Source organism: Micrasema longulum, unplaced genomic scaffold (genome assembly GCF_059751315.1).
Source record: "Micrasema longulum isolate JH-2025_06_02 unplaced genomic scaffold, ASM5975131v1 h1tg001608l, whole genome shotgun sequence".
NCBI lineage: Eukaryota > Metazoa > Arthropoda > Insecta > Trichoptera > Brachycentridae > Micrasema > Micrasema longulum.
In genome coordinates this window covers 390832-412720 of record NW_028278789.1, presented here as the reverse complement: position 1 = coordinate 412720, position 21889 = coordinate 390832, and the positions used below count along the sequence as shown (strand labels likewise).

The following is a 21889-nucleotide window of genomic DNA, read 5'->3' as shown; positions in this document are numbered from 1 at the left end:
TGGAGTATCTAGTAACTATTGTATTTGTAACGGAAGGTAGAGAATAATGTTTACGTGCGTATAGTAACAAAGCTTTTACATAAAGTTGTTTTATAGAATTTACATTTAGATTTTCAAATGTACCGAGGGAGCTAGTTCTGATTGGAACTTTTAGGATAATTTTTATTAAAGCTTTTTGACCAATTATTATTTGCTTGATCAGTGTGCTTGATTAGTATAGTCTTTTTAAACATTTTATGGTTACTAATTACTGTTTTAATGGACAATGAAAGCATGTTATATACTTTAAATGCATTATAGTCAAAGCCGCTATGACTGAAAGTGGTGTAAGTAACAATTAGGTATATAGAAAATAAAACAAAACTAAAACACCCGTGCCTGAACATTTCACAATATGCGACACAGACCAACGGAGGGCGCTGTAAAAATATGATAAAAGAAGAACACAAGAGAGATCGTTTACTTTTTCATGCCGACAGCCTCCTAAGTAATATGTGATGGATAATATCTAAAGTTTTTGATTGCAAATTCAGTAAAAAATATTTATCCTATGTAAAAAAAAATCTTGCCAATTAATGTTAAGCAAACATTAGTCCAGAGCTTACTTCTTCCACTCCTTGACTAAGCAGATGTATGTTATCCAGATGCTAACTCTGAATTGCTTGATAAATTAGAACAATTGCAGAATATTTGTATTCGTTATATCTTTAGTCTTCGCAAATTTGACCACATAACCGAGTATCGCACGCAACTACACTGGCTCAGTATCAGGCATAGAAGAAACATTCACATTTTATCACTTCTTCACAATATTTTAAATAATCCCACTTCGCCTGTTTATCTGAGAGAGCTCATCCAACCTCTTTCACAACACGGACTATCTCTTCGTTCTAGTAACGAGAGAACCCTTTTAATACCCTGTCATCGCTCTAATTTTCTTGCCTCCTCTTTCACAGTAGTAGCCGCTCGATTGTGGAATAATCTACCCACTAATGTTAGAGACGCCCCTTCTTTATTTACATTTAAGTCAAGATTAAAACGTCACTATCTAAATATTTAAATTGTTCCTTTATCCTTCTTCTTTCCTTCCCATCCCCTCTCCTCTCTTCATAGTGTAGTATTTTTTTTTTTAATCTTTGCTTTTAATTTTTGTATAAAATTGTAAGATTCAATATGTCCATGTATTTATAATTTTCTCAAACTGAACGGTTTGAGTAGGTAGGAAGAAATTGCTTTAAGGCAATATGCCCGCCCTTATATGTATATTTATTGTATATGAATATAAAGTGTCAAATAAATTAAAATAAATCAAATATAAATATAAAAACACATCCTTTTTAAGTATGGTGCGTAATTTCAGTATTCTTGAAGTAATCATTCAATTATATGTTTAAAGAATAACATTCCTATAAAATCTTTGAATTATACTTACTAAGACCGAATTTAGATTTTCTTTGGTTTTCAATAGTTTTCCTACACTTTTTGGTGTGGGAATTAGGTTAAATGGTGCAGGAATCGTGTCACCCTCTTCAAAATATGATATCCATAGGTTGGTTCTGGCAAATTTCCATTCAACATCAGATCTTTCCTAAAAAAATGTTTAATTGATGTACTATTTACTAGTTATTGTATAATACTCGTAACATATGTAAAATTATAAAATTGAGACAGTACTTACTGAAATTATTTGATAGGAATTGGACATCATAGCGATAAGCATATTAAGTAAGACGATGATGTTGATAACACTATAGAATCCAAACATTAGTAGAGCCCAGAATCTAGTGAAGCTCTTAATTCCAGTCAGGTCGAAAGATGTCAGGTCCACGAGGCCAAATGATGCCCAGAATAAAGACTGTGACGTTTCAAACAAGCTGAGGGAAAAAAATATTAAAGAAACTGGTAAAAAAATGTTTCCAAATATACAGTGAGAATGTTTAGAGCCACCTAAAATTTAATTTTAGTTTTTTTCTTGAACATAATACCAACTTTTTATTGCACTGCAAAACCTCTCTAAAATAAACGAAAAAACTATGTTGATCCTTTATAATTTACGTTTTAAATGCACAATCAATTGCGTCATTCTTAAACTCTTACATTCAATTAGTTTTTCAATCATAAATTTGGTTTATTCATTTATTTGATTTGTTTGGGATATCAACAGTAATATAACCAATATACACGTACAAACAAAAAAATATTTTTAAAAAACCCAAAAATACATTATACATTAACAGGTAGGTATAGAATAAGAATTTGTCTGTGAAAATCATAAACGACTGTGTCATATAACAGCTATATTACCATTCACCATCTTTGAAAAAGTTCAATAAGTTAGATCTATAAGAACAGTATCCTACACTAAATATACGATAAGATACGTGGGAATAACTATTGCGGAGTTCCTGAACTCTATTTAATACAGCATTACAAGTATACACTGTCCGTGAATTGTTGCTATAAAACGGTGGCACCTGTCTGGTAATTCTTCCACACACCCTAAAGTTGATGAAAGATAACAGTTTTTCAATTCCACATTGAATTTACAATTTTGAATAAGTTTGAAAAGTCTTTAATTTTTATTCGATCGTTAAGTTTTAACAAATTTAATTTTTTCAATGAAAAATCGTGATTCAAAAATTCATGACTAATTCCAAGTTTAATGTTTTTATCATATTATAAGTGTAAAATTCTACTCTAACTGGCTTCTCACTAATGAAGTATACATTGATCTTGTTCTTAATATAAGATATTTGTGCAACCCTTATTTACGAAAATTATGTATATTTTCCAGGTTGTAACCAGATGCTAGACTTTTATAAAACTGACCTGGAATCCTTTAAAAAGAAAAGAGACATTTTGAAAAAAGGCACGAAATCAAAGCCAATGAGTGAATTCAGAGCAAAGCCTGCCATCATTGGTATTTTATTGAGTGTTCGGGGGCCGATAATATCGATTTCATATGACGCAATTGTTGCATGCGAAATTAAAAAATCTGAATATCCTATATTAGAAGCACTTTTATGAAATCATGTTTTATCTATTGTTTAACTTTTTAAATAAAATGATTTCATTTTTTTTTTTTAATATTTCGATGACATTTTATCCATCCTCGCTATGTTACCAAAGATTTCAATGTGTAATACTTCAAAACAATTTAATTATATATTTTTTTTAATCCCTAAGCTTCAACACACCTGCTCTAGAGCTTTTAAAAATTCATTTCAGTTGTATTAAAAAAAAAAAATGTCGATTATCTATTCTGAAAAAACATTCTGCTTACTTTATATATCGTCTCCAAATGGAGCAAGCTTTTTCCTGTCCATCAAAATCTGGTAGACCATTAGGGAGATGGAAACACTTCGATTTTTCAAGGTCTGCATAGTACCACAGTAGTTGATTCAAACCTAAAATAAAATGTCCAGAAATGAGAAAAACCTCTTATCAATGATTGACGACAGGAAAAGTCTAGACACGCCTGGAAACTTAGCATATTACAATTATTTCAAAGTCCTATCACACTTGTTTTAAACTTTGTATTAATATTGTTTTTTAGTCTGAAAACTTAAGAGTACTTTTCTCCAAATGATCAATTGTTTTTAATTTCAAACTAATACATGATTTAAATATAAACTCACCACAGCCGAACGCAAAAAGTACCAAGGTATAGATGAAGAAGAACTTGATGATGTCAATAATCATTCGACCGAGGGACACTTGGAGAGGTCCGAGGTGGGGGTTGATAGAGAAGATGTGGACCAGCTTCAGAAAGCTGAATATCATCCCGGCAGCGAAGGCTCCCTCTGACAGGAGCATGGGGTCGTACGGGTCCCATTCCTCTCGGGGGTACCACGGGTCTAGGCCGAGGGCAGCATCGCGCTGCAATCAAAATTATGCTGGAATAAGAGACTAAGGCATGTCTGAATTGTTTCTTTGTATGTTATCCAGAACTGTATCATTGAATGTGATTCAAGTGATAAATAAATCGAACTTCTCAAACGGTTGAATTAGTCATTCGAACAAAAGGTTTGCAAAGACGGGTTGAAGTCCCGTTCGTTTTGTGTGGTTCTTAATCAGATTGATTCCTTAAATTACTTAATTATTTTGATTTCAACTCTTAATTTATACTTATTCATATGTACATCTACTACTTGCATCTAATTAATTATTGTTGATTGTGAATTTTTACAAAGAAATATAAATGTTCATGGAAGCAGAGAGAGAGGGAGGAAAGTAGTGTTGGAGCTATACAATGTCTTCTCCCTTTTATGTACTTTTTATTTAATATTCATATTTTAACTTTTTTACAATTCAATTATATTTCCCCTCTCCTCTTGCATTCATAATAAATTAGTGTGAAATCTGTAATTAGTCTTACTTTTTTTATTGTTCTTTTGTACTTTGTATTTATATAAATACTGTATGATTTCCTTAATAATAAATAAATTAATTAATTTCGACCCATTTATTTCTTTTAACTGGATTTTTGGTAAAACCAAAATAATATTAATTGACATTTAATCCATTTTTAAAAACCGCAATCCTAAATAAAGCCTGTTGTTAAAAAAGCAGAGTTTGATATTTGCAAAAACAATTCTGTGTTTAAAAAATGTTTATTTTATATTTTGGAATTCAATCATGAAAAAGTACCTAGGTACGTACTTAAAATCAATATTAGAATTTTAATAATTCATCACACGTACAGAAGAATTATATGTATGGCTGGTGATATTGCACTTTTTTTCATTTTGCTTTGAGCAACAGCAAATCACATAATGACAAAACGAAAATATTAAATGTCGAACTCAATGTCAAATGTCACTTCGAAGTTTATCGAAAATTCGAAATTTAAAAAAAAGTTTAGTGAACCAGCTAATAGCAGGCAAGCCAACGTTTGAGCAGGACAATGTCTGTCAGGCCCGCTAGTATTATTATAAATATAAACTACTGTAACTAGAACATAATATAAAAATAATGTAAATTAATGCATCGACACAGGTTGTGCCCAGTGAGGTGTTCATGTAAAAGGAAAAATAAAAAGTTTGATCTGAAATAAATAAATAAATGATAAAATTATAATCACATGAACGCAAATACATTTTTTAATTACAGTTTTTGTCTTATTTTGAAATTTACAGAAAATAACAATTACCTGTACAATATACCATGAACCTAAGCGAAGGCTTATCCAAGCGGTGTAAAAAACGTGAGTTATAAAATCAACCACATTCCATAGGTCATGTATATATTCCAACAGCCCTCCTGACCAAAGAGATCTTATTTCAGCCCACATAAGACCTGAAATTTTTTTGTTTTTTTAAAATTATCACAAATACATGTTTCGTCAAAAATACCATCAAAAATGTCAGCGACCGACACTAGAGCACCACGCACCGTTTCTGTTTTGAAAAGAGTGTCGCTTTTTAGTTTTTTTCCATATCCACCTTATTTTGGTCCATTTCATTTTATATGTTTATTTTTTAAATTCCTGTGATGCATTTGACGCGGCTTTGCAAATTGCACGTAATTAAATTATATCTCCGCAACTAGAGTCTGTTCATCATTACTAGAATTTCCAAATAAACAAACCAGCCGCATAATACTCGACGAAGAATAGACTATTTCACACATATCAGCTTAATCTAAACGGCACGGTTAAATTAAAGTGAATTGATATTTTATAGATTCGTTAGTACCTATTTAAATTGGATAATATTTACATTTTTCGTTTTTTTTAAACTCCATGGTTAATGACTTTAATATAAATATTAATAAAAAAAGCCTATGTTAAAATATATACATTTTTTTTTAAATATAAATATTAGCGTTCTTATAATTTACCCAAATATTTCAATTTTGGTAGCCATTTTCAACGAGTTGTAAATAACTCACTATTAGAAAATGGGAATCAAGTTGGAGTAGAGCGGGGTTCGAACCTCGAATCTTTGATCCGTGAGTCCGCAACAGTAGCCACGAGACCACAACCCGATTTAAATAATATAGTAAAACTTAACAATATATATTAATGATAATTTTTATCAAAATCATTATTTAAAATTAGCGAGTACTTTTAGGTAAAAATTCTGCACAAGAAAATCGACTGGAAATTAGTCAGTCTCATGGTGTACTAGTTGTTGTGTTTACCAGGCATTAAAAAAGTAAATAATTGTAAAACAATAAATACCGATCTGCTGTATTGTATTTTATAATGCCTTGCAGATTTTTGCCGTGGTGTGAAATTGGCAAACCATTTAATATCACGCAGTAGGCTCGTGCTTTGCACGTCCAATCTCCGTGAATATACGGTACTAATACCCGTATGCAGAGACAAAACTTAAGGTGAGGAAAGTACATTATAATCTCAAATGCGGAGAATAACCCGAAGGTGAAGACAATAGAATGTACTTTCCTCACTTTCAGTTTTGTCTCTGCATACGGGTATAAGAATATTACCACGAAATTTTTCGTAATCTTCAACATGTAGGAATAAAAATACATCACATTTTTAGGTAAATTAGAAAAGTTTTAGTTAAATAATTTGTCCATCAGGATCTCCAAAAATGACAAAATATCGAGTAAACTGAGACAAATGAAAATATAAAACGTTTATTTTAGAGAAAGAGGTGTAAGATCACTAAGCAAGATACACATATAATTTTAATAAGATGAAAAAAGGCAGTGATTATCAGGCCATCATTTCCTAACCTCACCTAAGGTAACCTCAGGTTACCACACAGTGACTGAAAGTACTTTTTTCATATGGTATGTTAAAGGTTAAAACCTGCTAACAACTATAAAAAAATATTTTAAGCTTCGTTTTTCCAATCTGGCCCATACCAATCTGGCGACCAGCGAAACGTTGAAATATTACATTTTTAATAAAAAAAACACTAACTTATGATGAATATGATGACGCCAAACTCGATGGTGCCAGGCATTGCTCCCCTCTCTTTTCTCTTCCATTCATCTAAGATGGAGAGCATCCAGGGGTTTCCAAACCATTCCAAGACCAGATATTCTGCACGTTGAGATGCCAAGCCCAGAAGCACTGAATGTTGAAACAACATAATAAATAATCATATAGACAAAAAAAATATGATTTTAGCACTAAAAATTATATATTAAGAACTGAGTGTTTTTAGTGAAAACTTAATGATTTTTATGGTTTCAATCACTTCTCAAAATTATTTTTAATATGCAGACCGGTTTAGGAACATGTCTCTTTTATTCTGAAACCTGTATTTTGTCACAGTCTACATACAGAAAAACTTATTTAAATAGTTTAAATATAAGAAATTTAATTAGATAAGTACTGATTTATATCTTACTCAGAAATAAGGCATAAGACGTGCTATGGCAGATGAATTTGACGAAAGGTTTCTTCATGAATTGTCCCCAGGTGGAATCTGGAGCTACCATGTAGATGGCGGAATATACAGGGAACATGGCTCCAAGCTTTATGACCTGCAGAAGTTGGCCTACCATTCCTTTTCTCCGGAAACCAGGAAGACCTTCGTACCAAATAGCCGCAAGAAGTTGCTGGACATTGGGATGAGAAACAAACTGAAATAGAAATATTATATAAAAAAATATATATTAAAAATAATTTAAGAGTCCTTCTCACTGGGGAACCTGATATAGGTAAGACTGTACAGTTTTACTGTTTGCAAAGTTTAATTTCCATTATTCAGATTTCACGGAACCATTTTTTTTAATTCCTTCTATGCCAATTTGTTTAAGACAGATTTTATTTCATCTTATGAAATATGTTTTTGTTATTTGTTTGAAGGATATTTAAAAAAAACCATTAGAGATAATGCTTACACGGTCGACCAAATACCTGCTCTACAGTATTATTTTTAAATGTGTAAATGCCTAGACTTCCATCTTCCTTCTGTTGCAACAAATTTAGAAATTAGAAGTACTTCAAAATGAGAATAGTGCTGCAGAAAGGTGGACGTAATAAAATTGAAAAAATGCGAGAAGAACTCAATTGTCTAGGTTTTTCTTTTTACTATGTTTTAAATACATTTTGTAAATTTTTTTTTACTGGGTTTTAAAATATGTTTTTAACTATGTGTTTTACTATGTTTCGAACTAAGTATTTTCTTTTAACTATGTATTTTACTGGGTTTTTAAATACGTTTTTTCTTAATTTTTTATTACATTTTTAACTATGTTTTTAATAAATTTTTGGCTAGGTTATTTAAACTATGGATTTTACTTTGTTTTTGACTATGTCTAATATTTTTATTGATTACTGTTTCTTATAACTATATTTTTGACTGGCTTAGAATGAGGTAAATAAACCTAGTTAGGTACCCAAAGCAACGTTGCATAAATGTATAATTTTATGTATATAATATGATAATAAATAAATAAAATAAAATAAATATTAATATATATTTTTTAATCTAACCATCTTTTCCTTGTATTTGATAGCCAGCTTAAGTCTGTCCAACGTCTGTCTCTCTCCAGGGTCCCAAACATCTTGATCCAATGGGTTATAATTCAGCAACACTTCTAATTCGTGAGATGTTCTTGCGTGATCAAGTAATGCTGTAGAAAATCCTTGACACTGAGCGCGCAATTCCTGAAATGAGAGTACATAGCTGAAAACATTTATAAATAACACGATATCTCAACAGAACCATAATCATTTTACTTAAATACCGATAAAAATATAACAAATGGATTTAGAATAATTAATTGTATTTTCGAACTCAATATAAATATTGAGGAGATGTTTTCATACATAAATGTAAAAAAGAACTTTGAAGATGAAGATGTAAAGAAAAACGCAATATGTTTGACCTTGAGATTTGTGACGTAAAGATTCATGATAATGTTCTAAACAATTTTGAATGGTAAGGAATAAATAAACATGAATCGTGACCTATTAGGGTCGTGACCAATGAAATGACCGTTTTTGCGGGAATTTAAAATTTCAAATTTAAAAATATTGTTTATGCCACTAATAATTAACAATTTTTTTTTTTTCGGAACAGTATTTTAAAGACCTGTATTACTTTTAAAATGTACAAAAAAAAAACTCTGAGATTTCCCTATTGTAATGCGCAGTTTCCTGAAAATATATGAAAAAACTTGATTTTAATAAAAACGTACTACTTTGCATGACGTCACTAGTTCTTCCCAATCAACCGATGATAAGAGAGTTGAGATAGGTTTATGGTTATTTAACTGACGAATCAGCAGAACTCATTAAGAAGAGAGGGAAGAGAACTTGAGACGTCACAGGCGAAGTAATTTCAAATATACCAAACTTTAAAAAAATCATTGCGCTGATAAAATGATACATAAAAATTTCATAGTTTTTTTTGTGTTAATTGAATTTATTATTATTCAAAAAAAAATTAAAATATATAAAAAAACACTTCCTTATTATTTACTATTCTTATTTAAATTATTAAAAAAGGAATATTTGCGTTTTTATGATTTACCCAAATATTTAATTTTGAGGGCCATTTTCAACGAGTTGTAAATAATTTACTATTAGCAAATGGGAATCAAGTTGTGGTAGAGTGTGATTTGAACCACGTACCTTTGAGCCGAGACACTAGCCACTGGACCACAACCCGATCATCATCAGTTGATCGTAATAAATATTAGTGATACGAGTTGTCTAACAATGATTCCTTAGTCAATTTCTTTGTTGTATCACACGTTTTAAATCAAAGTGACACTACAGAATTTATGTTGGTTTTAAATAGTGTCTATAAAAATAAATAGCAAAAATAATATGAAATAAAGAGAGGAAAAAATTCATTCAATAATAATAATAATTAAAACAGAAATGCTGATTTTGTGTTGAATCTTCTTTCTAGTAAAGCTCTTTTGTCTTAATTATGCCGAACCTTTTCCTTACTAAGTATCCAAAAATTAAACATGAACCAAACGGGGGGATCAAATGACCCCAGCGCCTACTTGTATATGGCGTCAGGAAAATAAAACGTTTGAAAAGTTTATGATCTTTCAATAATTTATTCATGTTTTCACGTACACATATTTTACTCATTCGTATATTTTTTTCATTTTTGTTCGTTTGCCGAATGCTAATGTACATTAAGTGAAATTGACCCTTGTATTATTTACGTATTTCTTTTATTTTAACTTTTGTTTTATTTAATCAAAACAAAAACGGGAAAATGCTTCTTTTTAATATTTTGACGATTACAAAAAATATAGGGCAAATTGCTTTGATAATACTTGAGTTATCGAATTAAAATCGGTCTATGGGGGATTCGAATCCCCACCTTTGGTCCGGCTAGGTTAATGTACAGATCCAGGTTGTGTTACTATAAACTTTATCTCTGTAATCAACTAACGTATGTTTAATTTTTTAGTAAATAAAATTTAAATAAAATAAGTTATTTTTGTTTTCTGATTATTCTTAATAAAACTATTAGGAAAATTTGTCCTATATTTGAAGTTTGAGTAGAACTTTTTGCTTTTTAAATAATGGTCTAGTCTAGTGAGAGGACTTTTTCAAAATAAAACGTATACCTAATTGATTTTCGATTTTTTATGATAGGATCTAGTAACTGTTGATTACTTACGTTGTATTCGGCTCTAAACTCAGTTTCAGTTTGACTTAGTCTTCTCAACTCCCATGAGAGTTGAAAGGCAGTCAGCACGGGGTCGGGGGATGATAATGCTATGAGGGATGGCGCTGTAAGGGCTCGGTAAGCACTTATTCGGGCTCGAGAATGCCTTAAAGAATCGTGAGCACTAGATTCCTTGCACTCGTCACAACCACACCTGAAAATCATTGATTAATATTGATAAATGTGAAATAAAATAAATACATTTTAAGATAACGTATATTTTAACAACACAGTATATCAAATATCCAAATATAATCCAGATTCCCAAATTATTATCCATATATCGCACCTTTAGGACGAAGTAACTTAACCCAAAAAAAGCCTTAAATGAGTTAAGATCACAAAACGACTTTTTTTAAATATTTTTTTTATTTTATATAATATAAAGTTTCATGTTAACAAAAAAAAATACATAATAAGCAAAAGTACAAAAACAAAAACGAAATGGAATACCACACCAAAAAAGAAGCAATCTCTTGTGCTTGCTGTGGGATTACAATATTCATAATTTAAGTACAAAATACACATATATCAAAAACTAATGAAGGTATAAAAAACATTTTTTTTATAAATAAATGTTGATTCATGTGCATGCAAATGAATAAATACTATCCATCATTCTGTATTTAAAAAAACGCAATATTCTGGTGAAAATAGGACAAAACCGTTACATCAGTCTCTATTTTCCTCAGAGAATTTAGATTCCGTGTCAGTACGGAAGCGACGCAATTAGTGTTGTGTATACATTGCTGTGTGAAGGACGCAACGCAGACAAACATATAGTGACCGAAAGCCGTTTGAGTCGATTTTATTCCGATACAAATGGCAAGTTTACTTCATTTTTTTAAATATTAAAACGACCAATTTAGCTTTGTGATTATTTCGTTCCGACTTACCGATAATCTTAGTGACTTATTTAAGTACATTTCATTTTACTATTTAAATTATCGATAATCTTAGAGACTTATGATCATGTCACCAAACATGTGTTTGGTGACCTGATCTGACCTAATAAAAATTATGTCATTTTATTTATCAAAGTGCATGTGTTTGTTTTTTTTTACAATTTAATAATGACTCACTAAATGAATGTCTTGTTTACGCCTTTTTTCATAGATTCATATTTGAATGCATTCGATATAATTTTTAACTCAAAATTTTGGTGCTTACTTCAAAAAACACGAAATAATCGACGAAATAATACAAGATGTCATAATTTACATTCTTCTTTTGCAATTTCCCAAAAAGTTGAGTTTTTGAGTTGATTCGTTTTTGTCCTAAAGGTGCGATATGGTCCATCTCAGTTCTCAGTTCTACGTTTCTCCAGTGAAAACAGATTGAGAGATTATTGTTTTTCAAAATAAAAGTTTTTATTCGAATGACGGATACTATTTTGTGTTACTTTTAGTGCTCATTTTTAATTTCTATTTTCTGTTAAATAGGCACTATCATGTTTTGGTGGGTTTTTCTGTTAGTGCCTATTTCAATTTATGTTGAAATTTTTATTGGTTTGGATATGTGTTTATTATTACAATTGATATTTTGATGTTATTCTTGTACTTATATTTTTCTTGTCTTTTGTTTGTATGTATATTGTTATTCCTGTCTGTTTATGTTTTTCTTATGTTTATAAATGTAACTTGTTTTTGGCCGATGTTATCAAGTTTTGGTAGTAGGCCCTGATAAAGAAAAAAAAAACACCTTATACAATAAATAATATTGAATCCTTTTTTACACGGTACTGTGTGGAAGGCATCCCACGTTTAAAAATAGAAGCGAGGTTCCAGTGTACTTGAATACAAAATATTTCGTTTTCCAAATAAAAAAACTTATTAAGAACATTTTGAGTTGAAGTACTGGATTTAACCGCCTAGGAAGTTATTAAGATTAAGCGAAAACATAAAAAATATTTTCAGGCGTCTTAAATATACATCTCAATAAATACAAACAAAGATTACATACCTTACATCGTGAGGTATTGGTATTGTGGCACCCCTATCTAGAAGGATTTTCAGTATTTCGTAATGGTTCCTATGAGCAGCAAGGATTAGGGGAGTAATATCAATAGTAAAAGTCGAGCAGGATCTATCCACAGCTTCCCAACTCTAAAAATAAAAAAATAATCATGTCAATAACTGCAACGAACTAAAAAAGACTAAAATATATAAATAAATAAATATGAATAGGTATTCTTAATTCAATGTGAAATAATTTTTAAAATGTATTAATTTCAACCTTTTATCCCGGGTGTTTAATAAAATGTAAACTAAATTTAAATTTTATTTACTCCCGTAGGTACCTACGGCAAAGCAGCAAGTTTATTTTTAATTGCCGATATTCCTTAGTGTGTCTTTTGTTTTCTGCTTAAGTTAGTAGTCTTCATCACAGAAAAAAAAATAGTATAAAAGATAAACAAAAAATAAAGATTCCAAAAATTTTCAAGCGTACATGCAGAATTCATTTAGTAAATGCAGAATTAATTTAATATATACAGAATTCATTTAGTACATACAGAAATCATTTAGTACCTACAGAATTCATTTAGTACATACATAATTCATTTAGTACATACAGAATTCATTTAGTACATACATAATTCATTTAGTACATGCAGAATTCATTTAAAACATACATAATTCATTTAGTACATAAATAATTTATTTAGTACATACAGAATTCATGTAGTACATGCAGAATTCATTTAGAACATACAGAATTCATGTAGTATATGCAGAATTCATTTAGTACATAAAGAATTTATTTAGTACATACAAAATTCACGTAGTACATGCAGAACTCATTTAGTACATACAAAATTCATTTATTATATTAGAATTTACTAATTACATACAGAATACAAAATGTTTTTTTAAGTTTTCAAAAAAATGGTACTAAAAGAAGAACATAATTGATTCAGTTTCGAGGTGCGATAAATTCAAGATGGCTGTATCAATTTGTTCATTCATACCTCATCTTTATGCAGCCAAAAATACTTACCTAAACAACGAATAACTCGAAAAGTAAAAAATGTAAAAAATGGTGGAAAATCGGAAAATGCAATGGAAATTATACTGCTGCACTAAAAAAACAAATCGTAAATATTTCATACGTATGGGTCACCAGGAGTATGATGTTCCTCTTCCCACTGCAGAAGTAATTCCACAGCCTCCACGAATTCTTCATTGATGCTGTGAAGAAGAGCGTCCTAGAAAATAGCAGTTGAGATTAAATAATACAATTATCTCGTCGAATTTCGCCCGAACCAAAAACCCTTTTTTTTGGATATTACAAAAAGAGACTTAAACACATTTACTTCAAAATATTAGAACTACAAGAAAGTTAAATAACATATTGTATATATATAAAAGATTGTTTATAGTAAATTGAAAAGTTTATGTTTTTTTAATAAAATAAAAATTTGTGCTTCCAATGTCCATAACAATGAATTCAAAAATATTCCACATAGATAAAATCAAAAATAATTTGTTTTCTTCAATCCAACATCAAGAATATGCAGATTGTATAACAGCAGTGAAAGCACAAAGATTGTAATTTTTGACAGTAGATCGTTTAGGTTTAAGATATATGTACAAGATGTTTTATAATAATTAATTAATGTTTACAATAATTTCATTTTAATCATTTTACACTGAAAATTTGATTTAAATGTGTATTTTGTTAGTTTTTACGAGTAATGGATGAGAAATATATAAAGTCTTTTTTATATTTGAATGTTTCTGCATGTTTAATATTATATTAATGTGTTATGTTACTTATTCTCAGATCCACCACATTAAGTTTAGTAAAAAAACAAATAGTTTATTTATCTTACTGTTTTCATGTAACCCGCTTTTTTTATGTTTCGTGATTTTGAAAATCGCGACTTCATGAGTTTTTCTGACATTTAAAAGTAGAACCCCATACGCAAATTATTGGAAAAACACAAAATACTTTGGAACCGGAAATTTTTTGCCGGTTGCCAAAAAACATAGCAACCCTATAACTATTATTGATTAGTTATTGTAAACACGTGTTCACGTGTACCTGTGACGTTTCTAAGTAGTTTATTTCTATTCAAACCATTATAAATATTTTTTTAACTCATTTTTGATAAACTACGCCGCAAAAGTAAATGCTTTAATTTGTACTTTTTCGTTTCCTGTATTCAACTCAGTGCCTTACTTTTAAACCTGGTGCAAAGTTACACCTAGGCATAGTGATAAAATAAGGATGGTATTCCCATCCTTATTCTACCTCTACACCTAGTCTTAACTTAATCCTAGGTTTATTAGTAAGGCCCTTATTTTTTTAGTGCAACTGGTTCTGAGTAAATCTATTTTCCTAATACTTCAAATAAGCATCATGCAATATAAAGTAACTCAACAAATAAATAAAACAAAATAAATAAGCAAAAATACAATAAGGATTGTTATTTTAATTGCAATTGGTTGCTGATCATCGATAGAGACGAAGTTCTCAATATTTTTAATGTTTGAGATAAGCGGAAATTGACTAATCTGTTTTCTTTCATATTTTTATTTGCTTTTTATATATCTTGATATTTTTATGTTTTTTCACTAGGAATTTTTGTATTATTTAATTTAGTATTCACTGTTATTAGGCATATTATTTATTACTCTTATTTCTTACTATAATATAGAATGAATTTATAAAATTCATATCTCAATAATCATCATTTCAATTATGTTTTTATATTTTTATTATTATTTTTTATATTTGATTATGTATGTATCAAAATTTGTATTTAATTATTTAAATCTGATTTTTTTTCACTGTCTTCTTTAGAAGTTTATTATTTATTATATATACCTAATTTTTCTGGATTGTTATTCTATTGCATAACATGTAATTATAATTTAATTCAATTAATTTTACTGTGTATTTTTACTGCTAATTATTATGGCTTGACACGCGCACATCCTAAAAAACATTAATGAGTTGGTTAATATTAAAACGAGTGTAATTTAGAATTAATAAATAAAATAAAATAAATAAATTACCTTTCTAGTTTTAGGCCTCCATTACAAATATGTCGACATATTAAATAAATTATTGTGATTTTACACAAACTAAATACGTAGCAACATTTTTTAACATGGGAAATCACAAAGTGATGTAAGTATTAATTTTATCAACATTCCTAACAAAGCTTTTTTTGGTACAACTGGCCCTTAATTATTTTAATATTTAAGTAATCTTACCTTGACTTTGATGCCACTTTCAAGAAGTAATCTCATAAGATCAATGTTCTCATTTTCTATGGCAGCTATTAGAGAAGATCTGTTGAGAGGATCTACACAATTTATATCCAGAATGTGTGGCTGGTCAGGGTGATAAAGTTCCAGCAAACTGCAATAAAAACATATTTTTGTAACTTCGTTTTAAATACAGTCCCGTTTAACCGAATTCCCGGTTTAACCGAATCACCAAAACACTTTTTAGATTTACTTATAGCTGCAAAGAAAATTTCTTCTCATTTGAAGCACAAGGAAATATCGCATTATTTTACTTCCTCGATTTAGTTTTGTATTACATCATGCAGGAATATTTTTTTGTTTTTAGAATTTTCATTTTTTTTTTCATTCTATGCCGCACAATTTCACTATTTACATATTTTACGGTTTAACCGAGTTTTCGATCAATCGAAGCCTCATCAGTACCATCAATTAAGTAAAACGGGACTGTCGTGTATATGAGGGTATTATAAGCAAACTTAGAAATCTCCATTGAAGGAGTTACTGAGAAATTTGCGTAAAACTTTTAAAAAAATAATTGTGAGATTTGTAATTATGCTTCACCAACTCAATGGAGAATGCTAAGTTTGCGGTGTCAAGTAGTATAATTGAAATCTGTTTTTGCAAGATTTAAATATGGTTTTGAATTACGTTATTATTTAGGTAGGTAGGTTTTTATGTAAAGTTTATTTTGGCATCAATAACAAATTTTTCGATTTTGGTGGAGATTTCTAAGTTTTGCTTCTAATACCCTGATATACAAAAAATAAGAAACAATACAGAAAACGTATAAAAGTCGTCAAGAAGAATGAGAGGTTCAATGGAATTTTTATTTGTTAATATAATATTAAACTAAACCAATTTTTTTTTTCAATTTTTATATATCGTTTTATCAGCGCTGTGACTTTTTAAAGTTTTGTATTCCTGAAATAACTCCGCGTGTGACGGCAGAGGTTCTTTTCCGTTTATTCTCTGTCAGTTCTACTGATTGGTCCGTTTACGGTAAGCAAACCGGATATCTTTCACAGCTCTCTTATCATTGATCAATTCATTTGAACCAGTGACGTCGTTCAAAGTAGTTTAATTAAAATATATTTTATTACTTTTTTCGTACATTTTTATGAAACTTTTCGGTACAATATAATGCTTTAATTTTTACCGTGTACAAAAAACATATTTTGTATCTAAATTCCTGTACGGCTGAAGTTCCTCATTGTAGAAATATGGATGTTCAAACAAAGAGAAAATCAGGAATGCTACACAGTGTATAAAGTGGCCCATAAAGCTTTTTATTTAAATCGGGTTCTAGTCCCGTGGCTAGTGTTGTGGACTCACGGATCAGAGGTCTGAGGTTCGAACCCCACTCTACCCCAACTTGATCACTGTTTTCTAGTGAGTTATTTTCAGCTCGTTGAAAATGGCCCCAAAAGCGAAATATATCGGTAAATCATCATAGTCCAAGTGCATACGCGTAAATGCCTAAAAATCTATATCACCTACTAGTAGCGCTGTTGATTAGATAGCCAACTGTAAAACTTCACTTCCATCGCGGGTTTGATTCCCGCCGGTTGCAAGAAAAAATCGAATTAAAAAAACCTTTGTTGTTTAAACGCGGTTCAAATTAGAGAATTTAATTAAATGGTGAAGTTTCTTAAAAATCCATTGAGTAATAGTATTGATTTAAGGTTATTCATATACATACAAACATAGTTATTTATTTTTTTGTATAAATTTTGCTTTTTATTTTAATTTCTATTGTATATATTTTGTAACTTAAATTATACAAAAAAAAGTTTTCTTTTATTGGTTGATTGAAAGAAAATGTCATTTGGCAATAAGCCCGCTGAAGTACAATTTACATAATGTACAAAAAGTTCAATAAATATATTTTCAATGTATGAAAAAATAAAAAACAAATATTTTAATAAGATTAACTACATCACAAGTTATTAAGCATCAACCAATGATTGAGCATAGATTTCCGGTTTACGGGAAGCCAACTCACCAATCAGCATAACTTACCGAAGAAAACTTGCGGCGTTGTCGGCAGAGTAAATCAATAGCAATAAAGTAGTTAAATAGCGATAAAGTAGCGATGTTACATTTTATTGTTTGTGTACGGGGTTTTACTTTTAAATGACTGAAAAACTCAGCGACTTGAATTCGTGACGTCACGGGCAGCGTAATTTCGAAGTTCCGGGGGGGATTTTTTAAATTTCAAAAATCGTAGCGCTTAATATGATACATGAAAAAAAAGTTGGCTTAGTTTGAAACTCTATTAACAAATTATCTTTTCTTTTTAAAAATCACTGAGTTTTCTCATTAGTCTGAGTGTAGTGTTTTTTTTTTATAACTTTCTTCCAAACGCTCCCTTTTTCAACCATTAACTTGCCTCTAAAAGAGAAGCTTAGCGAGTTATTCCTTTTAAAAAAAACTCCCTAGATGAAATTCAGTTTTTGACTGCAAAGCTTTGGACGAATTTAAAATATCGTTTTTAAAAATTATAACTGGATTAAATAATAATAAATAAACGTAAGTATTCTATTCTCAGATGTTCCCATATCTGTTGAAACAATTATTAATTAAAATGAAATCAACAGGTGTGATAAGACTCTTTACCTGTTGATCCGCTTTCAATTTCCATATTTCCCCTTTCGCTCTGCGCTAAATATTTTGATCCGTGCGGACGCATCCCTTACGCAGTGGAGGCTAACTAATTAGACTAACATCAGCTTGGCCGCCTTTAGAAGGCTTCTTCTCGTGTAGGAACTTTTAAAAACTGGAGCAAATAAACGCAGAAAGAATTATAACTGTTAAAACGGAATTATAATATTTATCCCGCCTGGTGACAGGTATTCATAAATACATGTATTTATATTTCTGTGGCCTGGATCTTTAAGGGCCAATGCCGTATATCGTAATATTACAGTACAGTTATGAGGAAGCTTTTTTTTATTATTTGTCAAAAGACTATTAAACAAAGCCAAAAAATTATTTTTTTATTTATCGAATTATCAGCACTATGATTTTTTAAGTTTCGTATTTCTGAAATAACTCCGCGTGTGACGTCAGAGGTTCTTCTCTGTCAGTTTTCCCGTATGGTTCGTTTAGGGTAAACAAACCGGATATTCTTCACAGCGTCGTTCAGGGTAGTGCGTTTTTATTAAAATATTTTGAATGATTTTTTTCGTACATTTTGAAATGAACACCGTTTTTTGGTACTGTTATTATAAGGAGGATGTTTAGTGTTTTTTTTAATTTATTTTTTTTGTCAATAGACTATCAAACGAAGGTAATTAAAAAAATAATATGTATATATACATATCGTGTTATCGGCCTCGTGGTGTAATGGTCAGTGCATTTGCCTACCATACAAGGTCTCGGGTTCGATTCCCGACACGGTTGAAATGAAATATTATTTGAATGGGTGTTTTTATACTAGAATATTTCATAAGACTGGTACCTGAAGCGTAAGACTGATCATCTTACCTTCATGTAACAAAAATGATCGAGATACGCTGTTCTCATCGGTGAGTTCTGCCGATTGGTGAGTTGGCTTCCCGGAAACTAGAAATGTATTAGTTGATTCGGAAGAACAAAGTAGTCCATTTTTATTATTTTTTTCATACATTTTCGAGAAACTTTGCCATACAATTAAATGCTCTATTTTTTACCGCGCGTAAGAAAACTCTTTTATATTCAATTCTCCGTAGCACTGAACTTCCTTATTTCGTATTATGCACATTTAAATTAGCTGTGTTTAGCTCTCATGCGCACGCGCACGTGCGGCATCGACGATCACGTGGCTCCTAAAAAATTTATTCTCATAGCCCGCAACAAAAACCAATTGCCGACCACAGGTACAGTATATCAATATTTAAATAAATTAATAAAACCTTTTGACCGTTGCGCAGTCCCCCTTTTCAGCATGTAAGAGGAAGGACTTTTCCTGCACGGTGAGTACATGCTCTGTAACCTGCCGTACATCAGTCTGTGAAGAGTGAATCTCCTCGCCTGATGTGATCAACTCCTCGCGGGACTCAGTCGCCTTCATGGTGCTTCCAAAGTTATGACTCTACGCCATAAAGATAGTCTAAAAAAAAACAAACAGCTTCAACGACTACGAAATTACATACAACAGAAATTGATAACATTTTTGAGAAGAGAACATATAGAAGTCTAGGCAATAACATGGCTTATGACCTGTCATAGATATACACGTAAAAAAAAATGATTTTAAATTCTCCTTCAGAGATCCGATACCTTGATTTTATACTTGACAGTAAACTTGCGTATAACAAACCAATTGAAATTACTGTATGTCATAAGCCTTGTAAATGCCGGACTTCCATATTTTCTATTCTCAAATAAGTTCTCCATCCCTGTTGAAATATCTACCAATAATAAAGGCTATTATTTTAGATCCTTATTTCGTATTGCTCATTTTTGTGCATTTTATTTGAATTCAATTACCCTAAATATTATTACATTTTGGAGGCATTTTTAAACAATCTAATGTAACTGCCCTTAGAAAGTTGTTGTATAAAGGACATAAAGGAGTTTTAACTTCGGATTTTACATTAAGTATTTTTTTATAAATGTATCTGAATTCTTATGGTTTATTCATCATCTCATATTCCCTTTACCCACCCAATGGTGTACGGATAAAGGCAATATGCAAAACCGCATTTTTTTAATGAATGTAAGAATAACAATGGACGTCCCGATTTAACGAGACCGATAAGCATCAAAGTACCAAATATCTCAAAATTTACGCTAGAAGTTTTTTTCCTAGAAACAGAGGTTTTTTTATATTTTTAATCCATTTTTTTTATTGATTCATAAAGTAGTTCATTCATTCTTGCACAGGGTTGAAATAGCACATCAGACCGTGCAGTGAGGAGAGTTCATTGAATGGATAAAAGAACAACAAGTGGATGCAGATTTTTCGAACGAACCCGTTTTTAGTGAAGAGGCTCATTTTCCTTATGATGGTTTCGTTAATCATTAAAGTTTTTGCATTTGGAGTTCAGAAAATCCAAGAGTGATTGTTGAAAACAAATGCATCCACAATGTACCACTGTTTGATGCGGATTTTGGGCTGGATGCATCAGCGGACCATTCTTCTTTGAGCATGCCAGGCAATAACAGTTAATGGTGCTCACTACCGCAACACAACAATCCAGTTTTTTGTGCCTAAATTGCAAGATATGGGCGTGGACGTTATGTGGCTTTAAACAAATCGGTGCCACAAGCCATACAGCCGGAGAAACAATTTAATTACTGCGTGATTAATTTCCTGGTTGTGTAATTTCCCGTTTAAGTAATCAGAATTGGCCGCCTGGATCTCGAGATATAACGCCGATGAACTTTTTATTTGTGGGTTTTTTAAAGTCTAAGGTTTATGCCAACAAGCCCACGACTACCTACGCCTTAAAGGGTGAAATTTGGCACTACATTAACGAAATTCAGACATATTTATGCAAAAATATGTGCCAGCAATCTGTGGAGACCATTTATCCGACATGTTATTCCATACATAACTGTAAGCTGTGTACTTTATAAATCAATTTTTTTTAATGCAAATTTTAATTAAAAACCTGTATTTTCCATCAAAATGACTTCTTGCGTGAATTTTGGGACACCCGTTGGATGTATAAAAATGCAGTCCACCTTCGTCGTGGCGTCTGATAGACAGAATTATTTTGTAAATTTTCCAATCGTCAGACTACACGGCACGGAAACGAATGTGAAGGAATTGATATGTTTTGTTTTCCATTGTCATTTATTTGATTAAAATTCTTACAGCGACAAAATCAAAATAACTTACATTATTCGAATGCTGTAAAAATCACATTAACTTTTTGTATTTTATTTACCTACGCTTAAATAATACCTACTGTAAACATATTTTTTTTGCCTAAAACTGTTAATTTTAATATTTTTTTTAAAAGCGTTTGAAATGCAACCTACCTGCTTTTATGTAGTATTTTATTTTCATATATATAT

The 21889-nt window shown here is 30.6% G+C and overlaps 1 protein-coding gene across 1 annotated transcript in view; it reads right to left on the bottom strand.

Annotated features, from left to right (window-relative positions):
- Positions 1–19934, bottom strand: part of LOC148274672 (transient receptor potential protein-like) — a 28343-nt gene extending 8409 nt beyond the window's left edge. The window contains exons 1-13 of the mRNA XM_088236809.1: positions 19777–19934; positions 15848–15995; positions 13735–13830; positions 12588–12730; positions 10578–10779; positions 8420–8593; positions 7329–7563; positions 6896–7048; positions 5153–5298; positions 3639–3879; positions 3284–3407; positions 1679–1874; positions 1433–1588 (exon numbers count right to left, since the gene is read on the bottom strand). Of these exons, the coding sequence (XP_088092935.1) occupies positions 1433–1588; positions 1679–1874; positions 3284–3407; positions 3639–3879; positions 5153–5298; positions 6896–7048; positions 7329–7563; positions 8420–8593; positions 10578–10779; positions 12588–12730; positions 13735–13830; positions 15848–15995; positions 19777–19934 (2172 nt within the window). The remainder of the gene's footprint in view (positions 1–1432; positions 1589–1678; positions 1875–3283; positions 3408–3638; positions 3880–5152; positions 5299–6895; positions 7049–7328; positions 7564–8419; positions 8594–10577; positions 10780–12587; positions 12731–13734; positions 13831–15847; positions 15996–19776) is intronic.
- Positions 19935–21889: the final 1955 nt, after the last annotated feature.